General features: G+C 43.1%; 1 protein-coding gene across 1 annotated transcript in view; it reads left to right on the forward strand.

Annotated features, from left to right (window-relative positions):
* Positions 1-13,903, forward strand: part of CXXC4 (CXXC finger protein 4) — a gene marked incomplete at its 5' end in the record, with an annotated part of 94,043 nt that extends 80,140 nt beyond the window's left edge. The window contains one exon of the mRNA XM_030450323.1: positions 13,790-13,903. Coding sequence (XP_030306183.1) covers positions 13,790-13,903 — 114 coding nt within the window. The remainder of the gene's footprint in view (positions 1-13,789) is intronic.
* Between the last annotated feature and the right edge of the window lie 7,588 nt (positions 13,904-21,491).

A 21,491-nucleotide genomic window follows, 5' to 3' on the forward strand; every position in this document is an offset into this window, starting at 1 on the left:
AAAAATACTGAAAAGCATGAATTTCAAATCAGCCATGGAGAGAGCCTCATAAAAGGGTAACAAAATAATTTTGGACTCTTTTAACCTTGGCAAGGACCCTTTGAGGTCTTTACATAAGGTACTGCATGTGTCAATCACAGTCTCAGCCCTGTTAGAGACTGCAGTCTCAAGCCTGCTAACTTCCCTTGGACAATTTCATCAAGTCATGATCTTATACTGCAGTCTGCAGATGATTTCTTTTGGGGGCAACACAATTTTACCCAAACCAATCTTTCTATGTATTCCCTTTGCACCAAGACCAGTTTTTATTTGCATTCTTTTGAGCAAACAGCTCAGACAACTAAGTCTATCTACCAAGAATCATCCTGGTGGACTGCTTTCCTAATAAGCTTCCTTTAATCTTGAAAACTGAACTTCAATTTTTCTAGTTTAGTGCTGATAAAAGCATCATAATGAATCACAGAAAGCTTGAGTCCTTCCCTGCACCCAGCAAGTCCTTGAAGGTGGGCAGATTATTTTCCTTTGCTCCTGCAAGCTAAGTCTGGATTTCATAGTCATTCAGTAGCTCATCTCATGAATCCACATACTAACATGAGCAGTTTAACTCCTCTCAAAAATAATTACATTGCTTCTACCTCAGGTTGTAAACTTGGGTGTGTTGTTAAACAGCTGATGTGTTTTACTCTCCAAATGACCAAAATGATTCAAGGTTCAAAGCAAGCAGGTCTTCTCCCAGGTGAGAGATGCTCCACAAATCTGAGAGACTCATTATTCACCCATCTATCCAAATACATAAAGGAGAAACTAATTTACAAGTGGTGATTTTTCATCAGTGAATTACACTAATGCATGCATTAGTCTCTCTTTTAGTTCTCTGTCCAGCTTTCTGAGTTATTTACTTGATATTAATGACTGAAAAGCTCTCCCTATTTTGCAGAGCCCTTCTACCCAAGCAGCATTATTTCTTGCCATAAGGGCAGTGCAAGGTTAAATACCAAACACCACTTGATGTGATTTTGCAGAGATTTTGGGCATATGGAGCCACAAAAGTGCCTGAGGCCGTCATCAGATCCACTTGGCATCTGTAATCATGAGAAGGGAGCTGATTGTCTTTGCTTTTTGTAACTCTGCCTTTGAGTGGGAACTCTCCAAACTATTTCATCTGATAATGTCTTGGTGAAACTTTAATTTTGTATCCTAGGCAGCCTCGCCTTGCTTTGGAAACTGATTTTACACCATGGCATTTTTCTCTTGTCTTTGCTTCAGGTTTGTAGATGCCAGTCTAGGGGCTGCTATTTTAAAGGCTTTTCTTTTCTTTGCAAGCTTGTTTTAAAACAATTTGTTGATGTTGAGTATGATGCATTTTAAAGAGCTAAAACAGATGATGTTTTGGATTCAATAGAAATTGATTCAAGACTGCAGAGACCGTGGTACTTTCACAAGCTAAAATGGGATGGTACCATAGTTTCTGAATGCTAGCACCTAAGTAGCACTCACTGTTAGCCAGGTTCAAACTAAAGCCTACTTCTCTTTTTTTAATTAGGTATAAGTTATTTTCTGGGCTGCAGCTGCTTACAGGTTTGCACTTGGAAACAAACCAAAGTTTGCTTTCTAGTCATCAAATACTTCTGTGGCCCTAGAATGGACATCATTGCTCTGAAAACCTGTATGAAGATAATCATGCAGCCCTTTTTAAAAATTAAAGTAACTCCAAAAAAGTTTTGCTGTAGAGAGTGGAGCTCTCAAGTGCCTGCTTAGGGTAAAGGGCTCTAACTTTCAGCTCTGCTCTCTGATCCACAGGGGCAGTTCCTCTCAACCTGATCCCAAAGTCTGCAGCAAACTGCTGTATATAAGGGCCCTTGGGAGAGCATTTAGTGGAATGAAGATTAGAAAACAAGAACTGAAAAGTGGAAAGTGCTTCGTGCTGTCTCTAACAGTTTAGGATTGATTCATTTTAGTATTTGTTGTATTCACTGCTGTCTCATAGATCAAGGGCATGACGAAGTCCCAGTTCTTTTTGATGAAGCATATGGGAATGAGATCCATTATCTTTAGTTCCCAGGACTATAAAATGTCTAATGAAGTCAGCAGCAAGAATGCCAGATTTGTGTGGTACTGCCAGCTGCTGTAGCCTCCTTGTCTATTAAGCTATAATTTGAGATTTGTTATTGATGGGGAATGCTCAGAGTCAAGCAAATGACATTGTTTGCACATTTGAGGAGCTTTACTAAAGCATTGATGATATTAGAGGGTTGCAAGTGAGTAACAGAAAAAGACAACCAGTCAGAAGACAGTCTCTGGCACCCAGAGTGAACCCATGGCTTGCCTAGTTTACTTCTCCCTTGGAAACTAGGGAGCCTCCCAAGTTGTGCCTAAGGGATTTTGTACATGGACACACTTTGCAGGAGAGGGGAAAATAAAAACCATGCATACCAGAGCAAGAAAGAGTCAGCTGTGGGAGATCAGGGCTCATGGCAAGAGCAAAGCCACTCTGTGGAACTCTCATTCACTGTGGCACTCTCCTAGTCTATCCATGTCCTGCTTCCTCCTCTCCTTTCTCTTCAGCCAGGCAGGATCTGGATCAGAAAACAGGGGAAATCCTCAGTTCACCACCTAATTAAAAAATAATTGCTCATTATCTCATAAGCCTCTTTCTCCCATGTCAGTATGACTTGTAAAGGCAACTTCAGCTGCTGGGCCTGCTCTTGTAGGGAGGGATTCATGCTGCAATGAGAAATCAATTTAAATCCACATGGGCACAGCCAATCCTTAATCATGTCAGCAAACTCAGGCAGGCTGCAGGAACCTGAGGAGGAAGTTCAGATGTCTCAGTCCCAAATGTTCCTTCCCTATCACAGAACTCAAGGCAGAGTGTCCCTGAGCATTAGTTTGCTGCTCCAGCACTTTTCTCAGTCTCTTCCCTACCTGTTTACATTGTAATTTCTCTCTCCCTTGTTTTTCCCCACCCACAGCTCTGTGGCTCCTGCTACACGTCTGGAAGAAATTCGAGAAGCACTCTGAAAAGGATGCAACAGGTGATCTTAAATGCAGCCATTGGTACAGTGGGCTGGGGGAGCACCTTCCTGTGCTGCTTTGCACACCCTGTGCCTTGTCACTAGGGCAATGTTGCATTTCCTGACCAGTATCAGTTTTTTATTGCTTTCTTTACTCCTCTGGGACATGAAGATCAAGCATAGCAAGGGGAAATTAGGCAACATTTTCAGCCTCCAGTGTCTTCAGTTTTGGCACTTCAAAACCAATAGCAAGCACCCAAATGGAAGCAAGTTAATATGAGTCAGCATTTACACCTCCTCTTTAGTTCCCTCACTAGAAATGCCTTTGATCAGCCTCTGATGATTATTTCTTGGAAAGAGAATCCTGTGTCCCACAGGCAAGATCAGTTTCTGTGCCTTGGTGACCTTGGAAAAATAACACAGAACATACACACAGAAAATAAACACAGAAGAAAATGTTGCCTTGGGTCTTACCAGGGCTAAGGTGTATACAGTTGTTGATGGGAGTAGCTATCACCCATGTTTGCAGTTAGGCTGCTCTTGGTTTGCCAGTCTGCTCTCACTGCCTGGTGCCTGCTGGCTCTTGACAGCCTTCCTGGGGCATTTCCCATCTCTCAGTCTTTGCCCTCAGTAGCTACAGCACTGGGGAAAACCTGTTAAATGCTGGTGTGCTTCTGCCAGCATTCCTGCAAGGAACAGAAAGAAAGAAGCTCGTGAGCCAGGAGTTTCTTTTGGAGAAGGCAGATCTGAGGTTTTGTGCAAACTACTTCCCTCAATTATTTAAAATCCACTATAATTACTGGGTATTTAAAAATATCCCAGGGAATTATTTCTAGGCCTCTCTGTTCTTCCCTTCTCTTTGTTGCCACATGGAGTCTCAGGCATTAGAAATTTTAAAGGATGACTCTCATGAAGATGAGGGAGACAGCAATAGGGTGTTAGACACATACACTTCTGCTTGGTGAAGCTGCATATCCTGATCAGAAGAGTCTGAGAGGTGGAGGGTTCATCACTGCCATCAGTACTTTGTTCAGAGCTTTTCAACCTCTTCTTAAAAATGCATTTTTACTGTCTTAGATTTGCCTGCCTCCAGCTTCCAGCTACTGGCTTTTGTTATCTCCTGTGTCAAAGAGCTTCATGGTTCCCACTGCTTCATGAAGGAACATTGTAATCAATCCACCTTTTGGTCTCCTTTTGATAAGTTAAACAGACTGTGTTCTCCGTGTTTCTCACTGCAAAGCACTTTCTTCAGCTCTTAAACCATTTCTGTGGCACTTGCTGTGGCTTTTTTTCAGTGTAGTTGACAATTCTCTTACACCCTTATTTCAAAAGGTGAAGTCTGGAGCTGAGTGTGTTGCCAGGACCTGGCTGCATCTAGACTGCATATAACATAAAAATCCCCTACCCAAATCTGCTCACATTTCCCTCTTTATTATTTTGCCTCTTTTTGAGTGGTACTTTGCCCTGGCAACCCATGTTCAGTTTCTTGTCTGCTATGGCCTTAAAACTCTTTGCTGTTAATGTGGGATCCTCCTGCTGCTCACTTCCAGGAGTGGCTTCCACATTCCCTATCCCTGACCTTTCCATGCCATTTGTTTGAGTCAGTCTATCTAACCAAACATTGCACCAACTTCCTCATGATTTACAGTTTCTCTGAGGGACTTTAGAGACATGGCTAGCAGCTAACATAACACAGGATGTTTATCTAGTGCCTCCTGTCCCAGCTCCACTGCAGGTTTTCCATGGGAATGCACTGTGGAATGCATGGAACATCATAAAATGAATCCTCCAGGCCTGTTGTCCCACAGACAATAAAATGTGAAAAAAAATTACCTCCTCACCTCCACCAGTGTGTTTGGTGGTCTTGGCCAGTCGTTGTGGCAGATCTGTTGCTACCTGTCACATCTTTTAGTTTTCATTAACAATCTTGGGTGGAAAATATTTTCCATGTCTTGGTCGACTCTAACCTGCAGTGGAAACATCTTCCTTTCAGTCCTACTCAAAAATGCCTCAGTTCTTCATCCATTTAAAGCTTCCTTCACTGATCTTTGGGATCCAGGTAGTGGTAGGAGTAAGGGGAATGGATTAAAACTAGAGGTAGGCAGATTCAGATGAGACATTAGGAAAAAGTTCTTCACCATGAGGCGGACACTGGCACAGGTTGCCCAGGGAGGTGGTGGAAGCCCCATCCCTGGCAGTGTCCAAGGTTGGATGGGTCTTGGAGCAACCTGGGCTGGTGGGAGGTGTCCCTGCCCATGCAGGGGGTTGAAACTGGGTGAGCTTTAAGGTCCCTTCCAACCCTGACAATTCTATGAATCTATGATGCTGTGGAGTGCTTATTTTTTAATCACTGCTCTACACTGCTAAGTGAAGCACCTGACAATGGAAGGGAGGATTGCTGCAGCACCAAATCCATCACCTGGAAGAGAAATATTTTTTGAGACAGGGTTTCTATTTATACTAATGCTGACTGACATTAATTATCACTTAAAATCTGTATCAGCACTTCCATTTGGCATAAGAACGATGCCAGGGAGCTCCTCCAGCATCAAGGAAAAATGTAATGCCTCCCAGTTCTGTCCCCAGTGGTTGCTCTGGTGTTGTCCTCAAACCCCACCGGGGTGTAGCTCTGTGACAGAAAGAGAAGGTATTGCCCTCCCCTTTTTAAAACCCCTTGATTTTCCACTCAGCTTTGCCTGTGCAGGCCTTAGCTTTGCTGCTGGGCTCTCCTTTATGAGCGTGGCAGGGTGATTTATTAAGGGCTTCAAGAGGGAGACACGGGGGTGGCAGCTGCACTGCTCCCCCCAGGCTGGCTGAGCCCCCTCCCTGGCTGCCTCTGAAGCCACCGAGCAGCAATTTGTGGAACACGTGGTGGCAGCACAGGAAGGCACTCACCCATTAAAATGCTCTCAGTGCTTGTCCTTATGACTTAAATAAAGGCTTTCGGTTTTCCAGGCAAGAGGTTTTAGTGATGTCCATCTCTTCATTCATTTTTATTTCCTTTTTTTTTTTTTTTTTTTTGTCCTTTACACGTTGTTCTCTTGCTGACATTTCTTAAAGCCCCACAAATTGTGAGCCTGTGGCTTGCAGTGAAGAAGGCATGCTGGTAAATGATTTATGGAGGGTCCTACAAATCAGCCCCTTCCCCCACAGCAACAGTCATCATTTCAGAGCAGCACGGCCTTCAAGGGAGCTAAGCTGTCCTTCCCCTGCTGAGATTTAGGAAGCCAAACAGTAAAATGCAGCTAGAAGTGAGAGTAAACATGACACAGTAACAACCCGGCATTTAAGGTGCAGCAGGGTTTAAAAGGTGGCCTCAGAGAAGCTCTTGCTTGTGGTTGGTATTACATTATAACACAAAAAGGCATCTTTATATTGCTTAATGTTTTTACATAGATATTTTAAAAAACCAATATGTAAATATGTCAGCAAGGAGTTAAAATTACTTCAAGGATTATAAGGCTACCAGAACTTTCTAACAGTTAAACGAATTGCAGAAATCTCCATTATTCACTGGGGTCTCTGCTTTACTAAACTGGTCAAACCTCAGAGTGGTTGCAGGAGACCAGAGAGCACAATTTGGCTCTGTGGCACCAACCTCAGGTCTTTTCAGCCAGAGAGCCCCAGAAAGACATCACATACCATGCTTCACAGGCATGTGGCAATGCCCATGTGTAAAACAAGTGATTACAAAGCCTTCAGCCCTCCCAGGCTCCCAAAGTCAGAGGAGGGATGCCCTTACCTGGCTGCCCTCCCAGCAGCTGGTGCAGCTCTTGGGCACTCATACACACTTGGGATGTTTGGGGCTCCAACTTGGTCCTGGCATACAGAAAATACAAAGAGCTGATAAAATTGCCCATGCTGCTTTGCCCTTCCCCATGTTCTCTGAGCTGCTCACAGAAACACAGAATAATTTAAGCTGGGAGGGACCTCAGGGGTCACGTAGGGTGAAGCAGCACCAATTAAATCAGGTTGTGCAGAGCCTTGTCCAGTTGGGGTTATAGCATTGCTGAGGATGGAGACCACAGCCCCTGTGGGTTCTGTGTTTTGACTGCCTGCCCTTCTTGCAAAAACTTTTCTTCCTAATATCTAATCTGTCTTGCATTTGTAGTCTCTTCTCCTGTCCCGCTGCACCTCTGAGAAGAGTCTGGCTCAGACTTTTCTTTGCCCAACCTTCAGGTAGTGACACCAGGTCAAAAAAGCTGAGTCCCATCCTTTGCCATCCTTTTCCTTGGAACTTTGCCAGTTCCAAAGAGTTAATGCAATAAAACATCACAAGGAAACCAGTTCTGGTGCCTAGAAAGGACAGGTCTGCCATGTGGTGGAACAACTGGATTAACAGTTTGCAATTTAGACAAAATATTTTACCAAGGTAGTTGCAAAATAGTAGAAATGAAAATACTTTTTGGTTTTTACTGAATTACCATTTCCTCTGGCTGGGAGGGGGGTTTTTATCAGCACACTGTGCCCTCCTAAAAATAATGAAAACACTGCTGGTGCTTTAGACCAATGTCTTAGCAAGATGCACTATCTCCTTAATGGAAAAGTGAATTCCAGGCACTGTGATACGCTGTCTGATGAGGACACTTAGCTGTGATGGGGTGGAATAAAGTGCTTTATTATACTAAAGTGAACCACACTGGGAGTGTTGGGGATATGGTTAATGCAAGTACAGAGAAATTACACAGTGTCTGTTTTGACTTTCTGATTTCCTCTAATGGACACACAGCCTCCAGGCCAAGTGCTCGGAGAGTTTTGTGCCATGCCATTTTCTACAATTATTAGATAGGCTTTTCCTCCAAAGTACCTGGTGGCAGAGGCTCATTCACAAACCTTGCATTTACAGCTGGGAACTTAAAGGGCTGGCCTCCCACATCTGGCATCCTTCATTTCAATCCCATTTTCCTTTTAATGACACATTACCCATTTCAACACATTAACCAGTGTTACCTGTCTGGTGCAGGAAACACAGCAAAGTAGACACCTCCCTGTGGGGTTTTTGCCTGTGGATTTTGTTAGTTCAGCATTCTGAACGTGGCTATCTTTCTCTCTTTAAAATCCAACCCTGCTTAGATGCTTTCTGGGTGAAGTGGGGAGGAGGTCGAGGCAAATCCCCCTGGGAAAGCACACACCACACCCCCTGTATTCAATTAGAGAGCCCTTGAACACCACTTTATAATGAAGCCTTTCTGTTTCTGTACTGCTGTTGCAGGCCTGGTTTTCTTTTTTTGTTTGTTTGTTTTTTCCTGTTGGAGTGCCTGGGACAAACATATCTGGGGGAGCAGAGGGACTGCCAGAGGTAAAGCCTTGGCTTCACATTAGATGCTTCTGCATTTTACATACTGAGTAAGAGGGGGTTTTAATCTAAATACCCAACACACATTCATATATATATATATACACATGTACAAAGGGACTGCTCTGTCCCACAGCTTCTTTTCCTGATTTTCCTTCCATTACCCCCACCTGCCTTCCAGTCTTGTGCCAGTTCATGTTGAAAACCCACTGCACCCCAGCCAGTGTAAGATCCTCCTCCCTTCCAATCTCTTTTCCTGTCAATCCCCAGTTTGCCTGTATTCCCCACCACTACTGAACCACGCTTGTTGTGTGGAGCTGAGTTATTGCAATGCTCTGCCTTCAAATTTGTCTTGGTCTTGTCCAGGCAAGGAGGAAATGCATGCAAAAATAGTCTCCAAGGAAAACTGACCGTGGAAAATTCGACTTAAGGAGCAATAAAAGAATTTATTGCTGTCATGCAGAAACCAACAGAAGAATTTACATCTTCCACAGCAAGCTCCCTTCTGAGGGCATTTCCTTCCCTCAGCAAAGAAGGGAATGGTCCTCAGTGAAGCCACCTCAGAGGCCAGCAGCTCCCTGCAGTGCATGGCCACCCTCACATAACAACTGAGGCTCCTCTTGCTGGGTTGGATGGGGCTTGGAGCAACCTGGGCTGGTGGAAGGTGTCCCTACCCATCAAGGGGAGTTGGAACTGGATGAGGTCCTTTCTTTTAAGGTCTCTTCCAACCCAACCCATTCTATAATTCTGTAAAACCATCACTGAGACCCACCACCTTTGAGAACTGCCCCAAAGACCCCAATTTGCCTGCCTTGTGTTGGTGCAGGGTCTGGGCAGGAGAGCTGGGAGACAGCCCCTGTCAGCCACAGCCCCTCCTGGCTGTATCAGCACTCCTGGCTGGAGGGCCTGAAGGTGGAGAGGTGTTCCTGCAGGGGTTTTTTTTGGGGGGGGAAAGGGCATTCCCAAGGAGACTATTACCTTGAGTACAGCTCCAGGAGCCTGCACCAACCCTTGCAGAGGTGGGTGAGGGCACAGAGTAGTGCAGAGCCCTAAATGCTTATTGCTGCCTGAAGGCTTGACGAGTTTGTATACAGGCATCTTTCCCTATGAGCCATTCCTCCCAAAGTCTTTGTAATTTTTGTTTCAGGTTTTTTGTTGGGTTGTTGTTTTTTTTTCCCCAGTCTTGATCTCTTTTTCATGCTTTACGTCATGCTTTCCATTTTAGAGATGTCAGATGATCTGTGTGATAAACTGACAGCAGGAGCAGCGAGGAGACGAGGTCCATTTTAATGAGACCAACTCTACTGGGTAGTGAAAACTCTGCCTCGACAAGCCCTTAGACCTTGTTTCTCTTTGCAAAGCATCTTAATGGCATAAAAGGATTTTTACACAACTAAGGGAAGGCAATTCCCCAAACAGATCTCTTTCAGTAGCCATTGAAATGGAAAGTTACCACTGAGAATTGCACGCTCCCCTTTAAGAGGTGAGCACAATCAGAAATCAGGATTCTCCTGGCTCCTGAAAACAGCCTGAATTATTTCTGAATAAACAGTGTGTTTGCTTGGGGCTCACCATTCACCCAGCAGATCCTGCAAGAACCCTGCATTTCCTCTGTGGCTGTCTGTAGGAGTCTGAACAACCAAAAGCAGAGAGGTGGGGAGAGATCAAGAGAGAAAAAGCATGTGAGGGAGGACTAAGGACTTCAGTAAAGGGAACCTTGCAAACAGATATGGCAATAAATGCTCATTAGTATCAGGTGTGTGCCCTGCCTTTGTTACTATGGCTTTTACCACCTCTTGAGAAGGCCATTGGTACAGCCCCTGCTCACTGCCACAGGGATTTAATCACACATATGGGCAGTGTCAGCCAGTGCTGGCTCTAAACAACTCATTCCTGCAGGGGCAGAGGCAGAGTCTGGATGCTCACGAGGTAGGATGAGCAGAGACACAGAGCCAAGCCCAAAGTGAACACGAGGAGGTACCACAGTGCTAACCAGCCCTCTGCCAATCCAGGAAAGCACTCAGGTACATTTCATCACCTCTGTAGAACCCTTATTCCCTGTGGATGAAGAAGTCAACACAAAAACTTTCGGTGCTGTTCCCCTCTCCTAACTAGCCCATAGGGAGGTAACTCAGTGCAAAGGCAATTAATTTGGGGTGCATTTCAGGGCTGTATTAATTGTCCCACTCCCCGTGGAAATTGCTGCTCATTCTTACCTACAAGGCAGGCTGAAGTACAGGCACAGGAAGCCAATCTTCATGGCTAAGTTATTAGTTTTTCAGGTAGACTGGTCTTACACTTCATGCTGGTTGCCAATGCAATCTGGGTGAGTTTTGGAGAGGTAATCATAGTTCCACCAGGGTCAGCTACACAAGGTCAAGGCAATTGATGGCTTTTTTCTGAGGTTTGCTGTGGCCAGGAATGTCCGTGACATCTATTGCAATTCAGACTCCTGCAGAAAAGACAACTTCACTTAGACCTTACCATAGGACAGAGGCTAAAACTGCAACATGCTCACCAACAAACCTTCAGCTAGTAAGTAATACACAAAATAATTTATACATCCCAGCACTAGCTAAAGGCAAAGAGAGAACAAGTCCTGCTCTGAGTTGCAAATAAAAGCTCTCTTTCAATGGTTTATTTTTAACCTAGACACCACGAGATTAATATGTCCTGGAGAGTCTACAGAGAAAAATTTCTACAAAATATGTTCTTACAAATCTTGCTTTCCAGGGAAGTACATTTTTAATCCAGTACTCTTTCCTAAGCTATTTTTGGACCCCAATGCATGAATTCTAACATTTTCTGGGCAACATTGTGAAAAAGTAAAGAGACGAACAGGAGATGTAAAACACTCCAGACTGCACAAGAGTTATGCAGTCCAGTGTGCCTGTTCCCTATTGAAATGTGGATTTAGTGATGATTTGTTCAAGCCTGTGGGAAGTCTTTATTATATTTAGCTACATATTTAAAAACAACCCAAATGTACTGATCCTAGCTTGGATTTCTGACTACAAATGACTCTTGTATTTTTTTCAGCTATACCTGGAATATCTCTCCAAGGTAACTACAATCTATTCTTGAGTTTACTTTTGGATTGTAGAAGTCAGGTTTATTATCAATAGGTATAGGAAATCCCATAAAAGCAGTGACAAGAGGCTATTAATTGATCTTTAAAAGCCTGATCAGAACAACAGAGGTAAGCATTAACTTGATGGTCATTCCAAGTGTTAATTTTACTTCAGCAATACCAGATACTAAAATGGGTTCCAGGCAAGAATTTTAAGTCTTGCATATTAAAAACCCCCCAAAGTTCCTAGAAAACAGACACAGATTTCTCCACATCTCTGCAAGCACCCAGTCTTTACACATCTGAGTGATAGCTTTATCAGTGGGATATGTGTTATGATTTACTCATTTTCAGATCTTTCTAAGGAAGGCAACAAACCAGTATTAAAATCTCTCATTGCTGGTCAGTGAGTAGATGGCACTTGCTGAGGGAAGAGCAAGAGCTGGCATGGGAAGGCACAGGCAGTGGTAGCTCCAGGTCCCATTTTCAAGTCATGAGAACGGAGGAAGGTGACAAAGAAAGCTTTGATTTCCATCCAGCTGGACAGGAAGCAAAACAAAACAAACAGAGCAGGTGGTGAGGGACTTTTTAAGATGTCAGGTAGTGGTAGGACCAGGGGGAATGGATTCAAACTAGAAGAGATTTAAATTGGAAATTAGGAAGAAGTTCTTCACCATGAGGGTGGTGAGACCCTGGCACAGGTTGCCCAGAGAGGTGGTGGAAGCCCCATCCCTGGAAGTTTTTAAGGCCAGGATGGATGAGGCTCTGAGCAACCTGATCTAGTGGGAGGTGTCCCTGCCCATGCAAGGGGGTTGGAACTGGATGAGCTTTAGGATCCCTTCCAACCCTGACAATGCTATGATTCTAAAAAATTCCCAGGGCCTTTGGGTACCACAGATCTCATCCCCAACCACGAAACAGCAGGCAAATGCCAGTGGCCATATGGAGCACAGCTGGTGGCAGCTACTGCCCAGCCCTAAAAGCAGTTCTGTAAATGACTTCCCAACATCAGAGCCAGCACCTGCCTGTGCTTTCTGTGCCTCATTGTGGGGACACCACCTGTGCCACCTTGTACAATGAGACACTGGGGACTGCTGTACAACCAGACACTTGTCACCAGGGTAGATGCCCTGCATGGCAGCCTGGCAGTCAGGAAGCTCCCTGACCCCTGCTTCCCATGGGGACCCTCCACCAGGTGACCCCACACCTGCAAAAAGCAGCAGAGAGATGACAAAGACACATCAAAGAAAAGCTTCCCCATCTGCCTCCCTGCACAGCAGACCTGGTGGATCTTTAATGGGTTTGAGGCCCTAAAAGGAGATCTCTGTCCTGGTACTGCTTGAGCCTCCACAAAGGAGATGAAAAGGAGGAATAAAACATCTGAACAGCCCAATCTGGTCTGACCTGCAGGCATTCACTACGGCAGCGATGGATTTCTCCTGGTTCCTCCTCCGTCTCCTCCTCAGTGGTGGCAGCACGAAGCCTGACACTCCAATCACAGGATGTGAGTGTGACACAGAAGAGGGACAGTTCCTGGGTGGCAGACGTTTAGGATATGGCATCCAAAGCCCCAAAGCAGCCAGCAGAAACCTGGAGGAACAGATTGAAACCACTCCAATGGCCCAGCTCCTCACAACTCTGGAATTAGCTCCAAGCAGGCAGCTTTACCCCATGGCTTCAGTCAGGGTCCAAACGTATTCCCTTCTCCAAAGCTCCTGGGAAATGGGACTGGTGTCCTGAAGGATGGAGGGGACCCCATTGTGTGGGGCTGCTGTTGCAGTGTGCCACAGTGAAGAGTCTTTTCCATGCCTTTTTTTTTTCTTTTTGTTTGGCACTTGGCTGTAACCTTGTCTTTGAGACCCCTGGCACAGGATTTCAAGCCATCCCCTCACAAAGCAGAGTGGCTGAAACCCATTCCAAGGGCTGAGCAAAAAAGCATTTGATGTTTGTGGCTCCGAGATGGTTTTGTCCTTTAAAACTTGAGAAAAGTTTCTTCTGGTTATTTTGGGTTTTTTTCCCTTCAGATGGAAATGGTAATGCAAGCTAGGAAAAAATGTCATTAATAATACAAACTGGGGGCCCTTTGGGAGAGAATTTTAGTTTTGAAAAGTGACTACTCTGCATGAATATGTCATGCCATCAGAAGTTTATCTAGATTTTCTTGACTCTTCACATATGCATATATATTTCCCTTATGCCACATATGGGCCCCTTTCCTTATTTAATCAGGATTTAAATGTAAGTGCATACTTAAATTAGAAGAAATAAATAGGTATTCATCCATTCAATAGGCATTTTTCTCAGACAAAAATGTTTTCCTTCAGATATTGGCTTTCTTCAGGGTTTTTTTTTTGTCTATTTTTAATTTGAAGGTACTTCTCTTATGTTTTATTCACTTGTTTTCATTAGGTAAAGGAATGCCTTGGCATGAAAACCTGCTCTGAATCCACTGCCTGCTTGACAGATACATACAAAGACCTGAAACATGAGAAAACTGGATGGTTGCAAGAAAAAAAAAATTGAAAGAAAAAAAAACCCCACACATAGAAGAAAGAAATTAAAGTCAACAGAGGGGCATGTATTAACACTGTGTGAGTGCCATCACATGCATTGGCTCCTAGGAGCAATGCACACAGCATCTTACCTGACAAGCTAAGACTGACAGAGCTCAACAATGAATCTCTCCTGCCTTCTAAAAAGGTAGGGCCCTCCTTTTTATCTCTAGATTGATCCTGACCAGTTTGCTGCAAGCCAATCCTCCCTGAATTTCAAATATTGAGTGCTGCTATCAGCCATTGGTCCCACGCTGTAAATCACATGCTAATGTTTCTCTGTCTTGACTGGATGAGAATAAACACAATAATCAGGAAGAGGCCTTGAGGAAGCCACTGCAGCTTTAAATCTCTCAGGGAGCAGCAGCACTGTAGGGAGAAGAGGCTGATAAAGCAGATTAAGGGAATTCTAAAAAATTTAAAACCTGCTCCTTCCTGGGCCACGCAGGCTCTGCCCAAGGCATCATTCCTAGGAAAATTAGGCTGCTGGGAAATTTATTGCAGGGGTGCAGAATTTACATTTCAATTTCTCTTGCCACAGCCCAAGCTGCAGTTACATCCCCTCTCTCTTCTCTCATGGCCCTCTTGGGGAGGTGCTAAAGACAACCACAAACCCCTCTGATGAAAGTTTAAGGAGAGCAAGCCAGGCCAGGCTCACATTTTCATCCCTGCAGAAAGAAAGTAGAATCCTAGAATAATTTGGGTTGGGAGGGAGCTCCAAAGCTCACCCAGTCCAACCCCCCTGCAGTCAGCAGGGGCACCCTCACCTACAGCAGGTTGCTCAGAGCCTCCTCAGGCCTCACCTTGAATATCTCCAAGGATGAGACCTCCCTGGGCAACCTGCTCCATTGTTCCACCACCCTCATGGTAAATTTTTTTCTCCTAACACCTGATCTAAATCTCATTTTCTCTCATTTAAATCCATTAGCCATCATCCTATCACTCCAGGCCCTTGCAAACAATCCCTCTCCATCCTTCCTGTAGGGCCCTTCAGATACTGGAAGGTTGCTGTTAGGTCTCCCCTGGGCCAAAGTAGTAGATTTTAAGGGTTTTTTATTAACAATAAATTAAGCTCAAGGGGTTACCTGAGAAGAGGAAGCACAAGCCAAGGCAGGCAATGATCACCTCCAGATTTGCAGAAAAGGACCTATCACCCTCTTGCAGGAGTCAGTGGGGCTCTGCTGGACTCCACAGCCAGATACACCCTGATGATGGCCCAGGAAATGCTGAACTGCTTCCATCCCAAAGGGTGGTAAATACTGAAGATGTAGTCTGAGGAATTGAAGAAGAGGAAGAAGAAAAGAAAGCAGAATATTTTGATGAGAAAAGAAAACCACAAACAAACAACACAACAACCAACTTCCTCAGAGGTGTTTTGCACTAGTAAATGAAGAATAACTTGCACCACCTCTGAACTATGATGAACTGTTCTTAGCATTTGAGTTACATTTCCCTTAGAAAGCCATGAGAGGTTCTGACCCTGGATTAAGGGTCCCTCCTGACACTGAACTAGGAAGTGCATATGGAAACAGAGCTGTCCAGGGTGTCACAACCTTGAGGTGAACGATAGCTTGAGGTGGAAGCGTGGAGAATAAAGGCTACTGCTCAAAAAGCTGCTGAATTTCCTTTTGAGAGACTGATCATCCTGCAGGCTTCTGCAGAAGCAGCTTTTGATTATCATTGCTGATGATATTAGAAGACATCTCTGGAGTCTGTCCTTTAAAAAATGTTTCCCTAGTGCTACTTGAAAACATATGGGTTGGGAACTGAAGTGAAAAACTGATGTTTTACGAACTCTCCTGGCACGATGGAGGCTTAGAAAATGATGTGCCTGATACTGGAGATGCATTTTTAACAGTAAATGAAACCAGACTGTATAAAACCTCAAAATACTAGACTGGTAAATGTAGATGAGAAAGGAAGTTGGAAAAAGCAAAGGGACAGCCTAAAGAACCAAATGAGAAAAGACGGATCAAGATCTACATTTGTGGGGAACTGGAGCATCTCCACTAACTTGGGTGGATCTATTTTGAGTTGCATGAACTTGCTGAAGAGCTAGAGGTACACTAGCACCTTAAACACATGAGTAAGCCATGTCTGACAGAGTATTTCAAATGCAGTAGTGGGATGGGCAAGTACTTTTTGGGGCAAGTGGGTTTTGAGGTAGTAGGATGGGCAAGGTCAGAGTGCCATTTGGAAGGGAATAGTTTTGAGGGGAAAGGAACACAGGCAGAGCCAGTGTCAGGGTATTTTACCAGCAGTGCAGAGTGAAGAAGTGGCCTCCTGGCTTCAAAGGAGGTACATCTGCTGTGGTTATTGAAAGGAAACAGGAAGGAGAAAAGAGGGAAAAAATGGAAAGAGGAAGGCTCAGCACCTTGGCTGTCCCAGGCTTTTTCAGTCTAGTTTGTTGGGAGTTACAGTATGTAATACAGACATAACACCTAGAGAGAATTTCATGCCCGGGCTCTTATCTGTACAGTTTTAACCTCTTTCTAAATAACATACATCAACCTCCAGAATAAATTAAAAAGCATTATGCTGATCAAACTTCAGTGTATTCATTGGAAAAAATGCTGGCGTTCAGCAAAGGAGAAATCTAGGTGGACTTCATGCCACCAGCTCCACCACCTGTAGAAAAATTAACACATTCTGGCTGCTGCAAAAGAGCTTTTGATAAACAGCTACTTTGGCAAAGTGTAGAATCACTGAATCCCTTAACTGGGCATGCAGCTTCTGAGCCCCCACCAGCAATTACTTATTTTAATTTAACTGAAGCAGAAAAGCATTCCCTTTCAGTGACTTTCTGCTCTACTTTTTTTGCTTTTAGACATCACACACATATCCACAGAAGGGTCAGAAGTTTTACCAGACAAAAGCTACAGAATTCCTTCCTCTTCCAAACTGCCAGATACTGAACTTCATGAGGTTTCTCAGTGCTCTTAAGAAAAAAGGTAAACTGCTACTGAGGTTGGCATCCTTCTGCACCAGTATGGCCAAGCTCTCAGTTAGCTCCATATCTGTACAAAAGAAAGATATTCTTCTCCCCCCTGCCTCCCAGAAATGAGCTTTTAAATAGCAGAATTTCTCTTGTACAGTAGTTACAGCCTCTGTTGGAGCTATAAGGTTCTGCAGCAACCTAAAGAAATGGTAGGTCCTGGAGACAGCTTTCATCTTTGGTCACAATCAATTAACATAATCTATATTTCAATTTTCCCAGGCCCTCTTTACACCCTGAGCTTAACCTCTTTGCCAAAATCCAACATAGCTAAAAAACAACTGATACCACTCCTCAGCTCTTACAAAAATCAGGACAAGTTTTGCATTTGACCACACAGACAAAAATAGCTTAATTTCAGTGACTTGAGGTGCTAGAGTTCTTCCAGATGTGATTCAAGCCATGGCTTCCTGTTGAAATAAGCTTTTATCCTTTATCCGAGGCATAGATTGCATGATGAGAAAATTCAAACTATTTTATTCCAGACTATGTCTAATTAAATGGAACAATAAAAATCGTGATCCTTTACTGAGCAATTAAGTGACCTGGTAATAGGGAATCCAGTCAGTCTCCTTCCTTTGAAAAGAGAGCTGAAATAACAGAGGCACTGTTCTTTGTCTACTCTGTGTGTACTGGAGAGGAGGCAGAGAAGGAAGAATAGGAACAGGATAATACACAGTCAGAAAAATCCTGGCCCTGTTGCAAATGCTGAATTTTTTTCCCATTAACTTCCCCAAGGGAAGAATTTCCCCCACTGTGTCACACCTTCTAGGATGGCTTCATAAACAAGCCCAAAAAACCCCAAACCATTTTATATCAACCATCATTAATAATATTCCCCACATTGTTCATCTAAAAAGTCACTTGAGCATATTTTGCTGGCTTCTTCTTTTTCTGTGATAACTGATTTCTGTGGATGAAAATTTGGTTTGTTTCCTTCTCCCCAAACTGCCATAACCATGATCTGCCATTGGACTCCTTTTGAAAAGAACACAAAAACCAAAAAACCTAGAAACACATCCATCTGGAATAAAATTGGTTTGCCTGCATAGGATTTGTCTAATTTTTAATAACTGCAAAGAATTAACTTCCACGGATGGAAAAAGATGAAAACAAAAGCTAAAGAGCAAGAGAGTTTCAGGCAGAAGGTCCTTCTACAGAAGCCAAATACTACCTGCTTTGACTGCACAGTTGTTAAAGTTCCTGGTTTGGGCTTGTGTTTTTCCTTGATGATGGTGGCATTACTAATTTCCAAAAGTGACAGACTTCAGAGTGTCAGAAGAATTTGGGCCACAGTGTAAAAAATAGGAACTTAAGCCACACAGAGCAAATAGAGAGATTTTAATGTGTTTAGATTTTAAATCCTTTTAAGGGATAGCATCGCAGGCTTCAAGTGCCCTTGCAAATCATTAATGATAATATGAAATCCCAGCAGAATTATAGCAGCTATTTCACCATGAACTTGGCCATCCAACCGTGTAACAAGAGCCCTTTCCACCTCTGAGTCATTACAAAAAAACTGTCATCTTTCCACCAATCTAGCAGGGGAGCCTGATCACTAGGAGAGTGACCTACACTGGCTGTATTTCTTACTCAATATACAGTTAAAAAAAAAAAAAAAAGACCAGACAAATTCATACAAGAAAAAGTTTCCAAGGACTATTAAATATCTCAGTAAATTGGTGAGCTGCAAATAGTTGCTGGCTGGAAAAGTCCTTGGAGGGAACATCCCTGAATGCTTGTCCTGTTCTCATGCTTCCTAGGCACCCAGTGCTGGCTGCTGTCAGCTCCTTCTGGACTTGTGCTCAAGACAGCAGCTTCAGAGGAAGATCATAATCACTGGTCTGTCTATTTTCAGATGTTCTAATTCTGGCAGAAGGCCAGATTGAAACAGCTTTGGTATTATCTGTCATCTCCAGACCCAGAAAAGGGCCAGGAATTCAGCAGAGGGGTAGATAACTTAGGTACATCAGAATGTATTATTATCCACAGTGTTGCCTATTGCCAGTTTCATTTTTAATGCATGGCAAAGGTCAGGATCTTTAGGAAGTTCAGGCATCCCCAAGGGTGACAAATAATCAAGAATTCACCTATTCAGCATGTATATGAAGCCATGAAGAAAGACTCTTGGCATGGTGCTAGCACTCTCTCATCTGCATTATGCATTTGTTTTGCCAAAGAAGATTTGTCTGCCACTGATTGATGGTGGACAGATGCTGAAAGAAGGTGGCACCTTACTGAAACATACCTCATGGTAATTCATGAGTTTCTGCTTCCTACTGGAAAGTGCTGCCTTTGGTCACTGGGAAACAGCAAGAATATTTTTATTTCAGAATATCTTAGTGTTATTCCTAGGGGAAAAAAGAAACCCCCACCATCCAGATTTAAAACTTTTTATTTTCACTTAAGAGGAAGGAGTAGAACAAAAATACCAATCAATATGGAGGGAAAAATGGGACATTTTTACACAAGTTTGATCTTATGGGCATCAGACTAGACACTCTTTGCTGGATCCTTTAAGATCACTAAATCTCAGGTAGAGGAAATTACACCTACCACTTACTTAGTGATGCTTAAGTGAGCATCACACTATCACACAAGTCCTGCAGTGCACTGGCTTTTGACTGGTCTCCAGTATTAGTTAAAGCATTTTAGATGTGCCCTAGAAGAACCTGTGTGCTCTAGATCCTAGATGAATCTGGCATTTATCACATGATGGGAAAAGAGAAAAAGATATACCATACCAGACAAAATCCTGTGAATTTCCAGAGAAAGGTGCAAAGACTCTTGTCATTTTGGCCCTACAGTTTTATTCTGGCTAGATTGGTGTTATATCACCTCCCTACATCATCATTGTTGAGCCTTTCTCTCCTCATAAGGTTCTGGCTTGAGCAGTGCCCCACCACAGATGGGATTTCTACTCCTTAAAAGAGTTTTTAAAGCTTGCCACCTTCTAAACTGATTGATGTTTCAGTGTTGTGGGATGAGAAGTGGTGGCCAGAGATGTCCAGCTGAGCTTCTCTTCTGCCTTTCTTGCTTCTCCTCTAATTCCTTTTCCACGTTGGGCTGGCAGAGCCTGAGACAGCTGCACTTCAGGCCACATTGCAAGACCTGTCTGTTACTCTGTCCTTTGCCAAAGAGGCTGATTTTAAGAGGTGTGAATTTTTGCAAGGTTTGGAACTGTTGAATGGACTTTCCTGTCACTTTCACTACATTTTACTTTCCTGGGGTTTCAGCACTGATGGAAATACCCTTGCAGTCTAAGATAGGCACTTGCTATAAATAGCATGTTAAGGAAATGGAAATGTTTTTTAAAATTAAGAATCGACCAGAAGTTTTAAAAAGATAGATGCTGTATGTGATGAACCAAAAAAACCCACTGTGTTTTTGGCAAGAGACATGTAGTAAAAAGGAAAATATACTACAGAGTTTAATTGGCTCCTTGGTATCAGTTATCATGGTATTTGCCAGTAATGGCAACATGATAATTTGTAGAATTAATTAATGATCTGGCATATGATTTTGATTCATTAATGTTTAAGCCAGCTAAGTCTCAATTATCCTCTGGACTATTTATTTCTTAACAAGCTTTTAGCTAATGTGATTTTTTAAAATATGAAAATAGGTCTTAAGTTGCCTTTAGGAAGTGGCAATGCTTAAACACTTCTCTATAAAATAAAAGAACCTTCATATTTTTTTGTTCTATTACAGCTATGTTCAAAATTAGACTTAGGGATTGGCAAGGTATTCACTGGTATATATTATATTTATATGTACCTGGAACCTGACTTCAATTTAGTCTTGATTAAAAAATGTACTGAGTTGGAAACTCTCTAATAAAGGATGCCTAAATCATTCTGACCCAGAATCGCTCACTCAGTCAGACAGTTAGCAAATAAGTGCACAAGCAAGCAGATGATACCAGAATTCAAAATTAATTCTATTCTCAGAGGAGGCACAGATGAGGAGATAGCATCCAATCCTATCTGCAAAGGTGTAAATCCAGAGTTACACCTTGGCTAAAGCCTCCTTACCCTGAATTTGATTGCTTATCCTGCAAATGATCAGAATTGGACTCTTCTGTGCCCAAGGCTAGGTTAAAGTAGCTGAAATTTCCAGTACTACATTTTTGTGATGCAACTGAAAGTCTCTACTGATTTCCAGGTATTTATTATTTATAACTAATCCATTTACCAAAGTAATTTAAAGACCCCTGAAATTTTCTCCAAATGGCTGGTATTTTGAAAAGTTCAATCACCACATCCTCTAGGAAAACCTGCCCAGTGGAGTTCTCATGTGCTGCAATTGTCTTATGATAGGAGGCATTCAGAAGCTGCATACCTTTGATTTGGGATTTTTCAGACACCAATTCCAGAGCTGATCTGAGCTATCTTGGGAAGAGACTTCTACTTCCAGGCTCTTAGGTGATGTTCCATTATTGTATCTTGTCCCCACTCTCATCAAAACTGAAATGTATAATTACAAATACAGGTAAACAAATGAATCATGGATATTTGAACCAAAGAATCTTAGTTAATCACTTAATTACTGAGATATGTTTTTA

Source organism: Calypte anna, chromosome 4A (assembly GCF_003957555.1).
Source record: "Calypte anna isolate BGI_N300 chromosome 4A, bCalAnn1_v1.p, whole genome shotgun sequence".
NCBI lineage: Eukaryota > Metazoa > Chordata > Aves > Apodiformes > Trochilidae > Calypte > Calypte anna.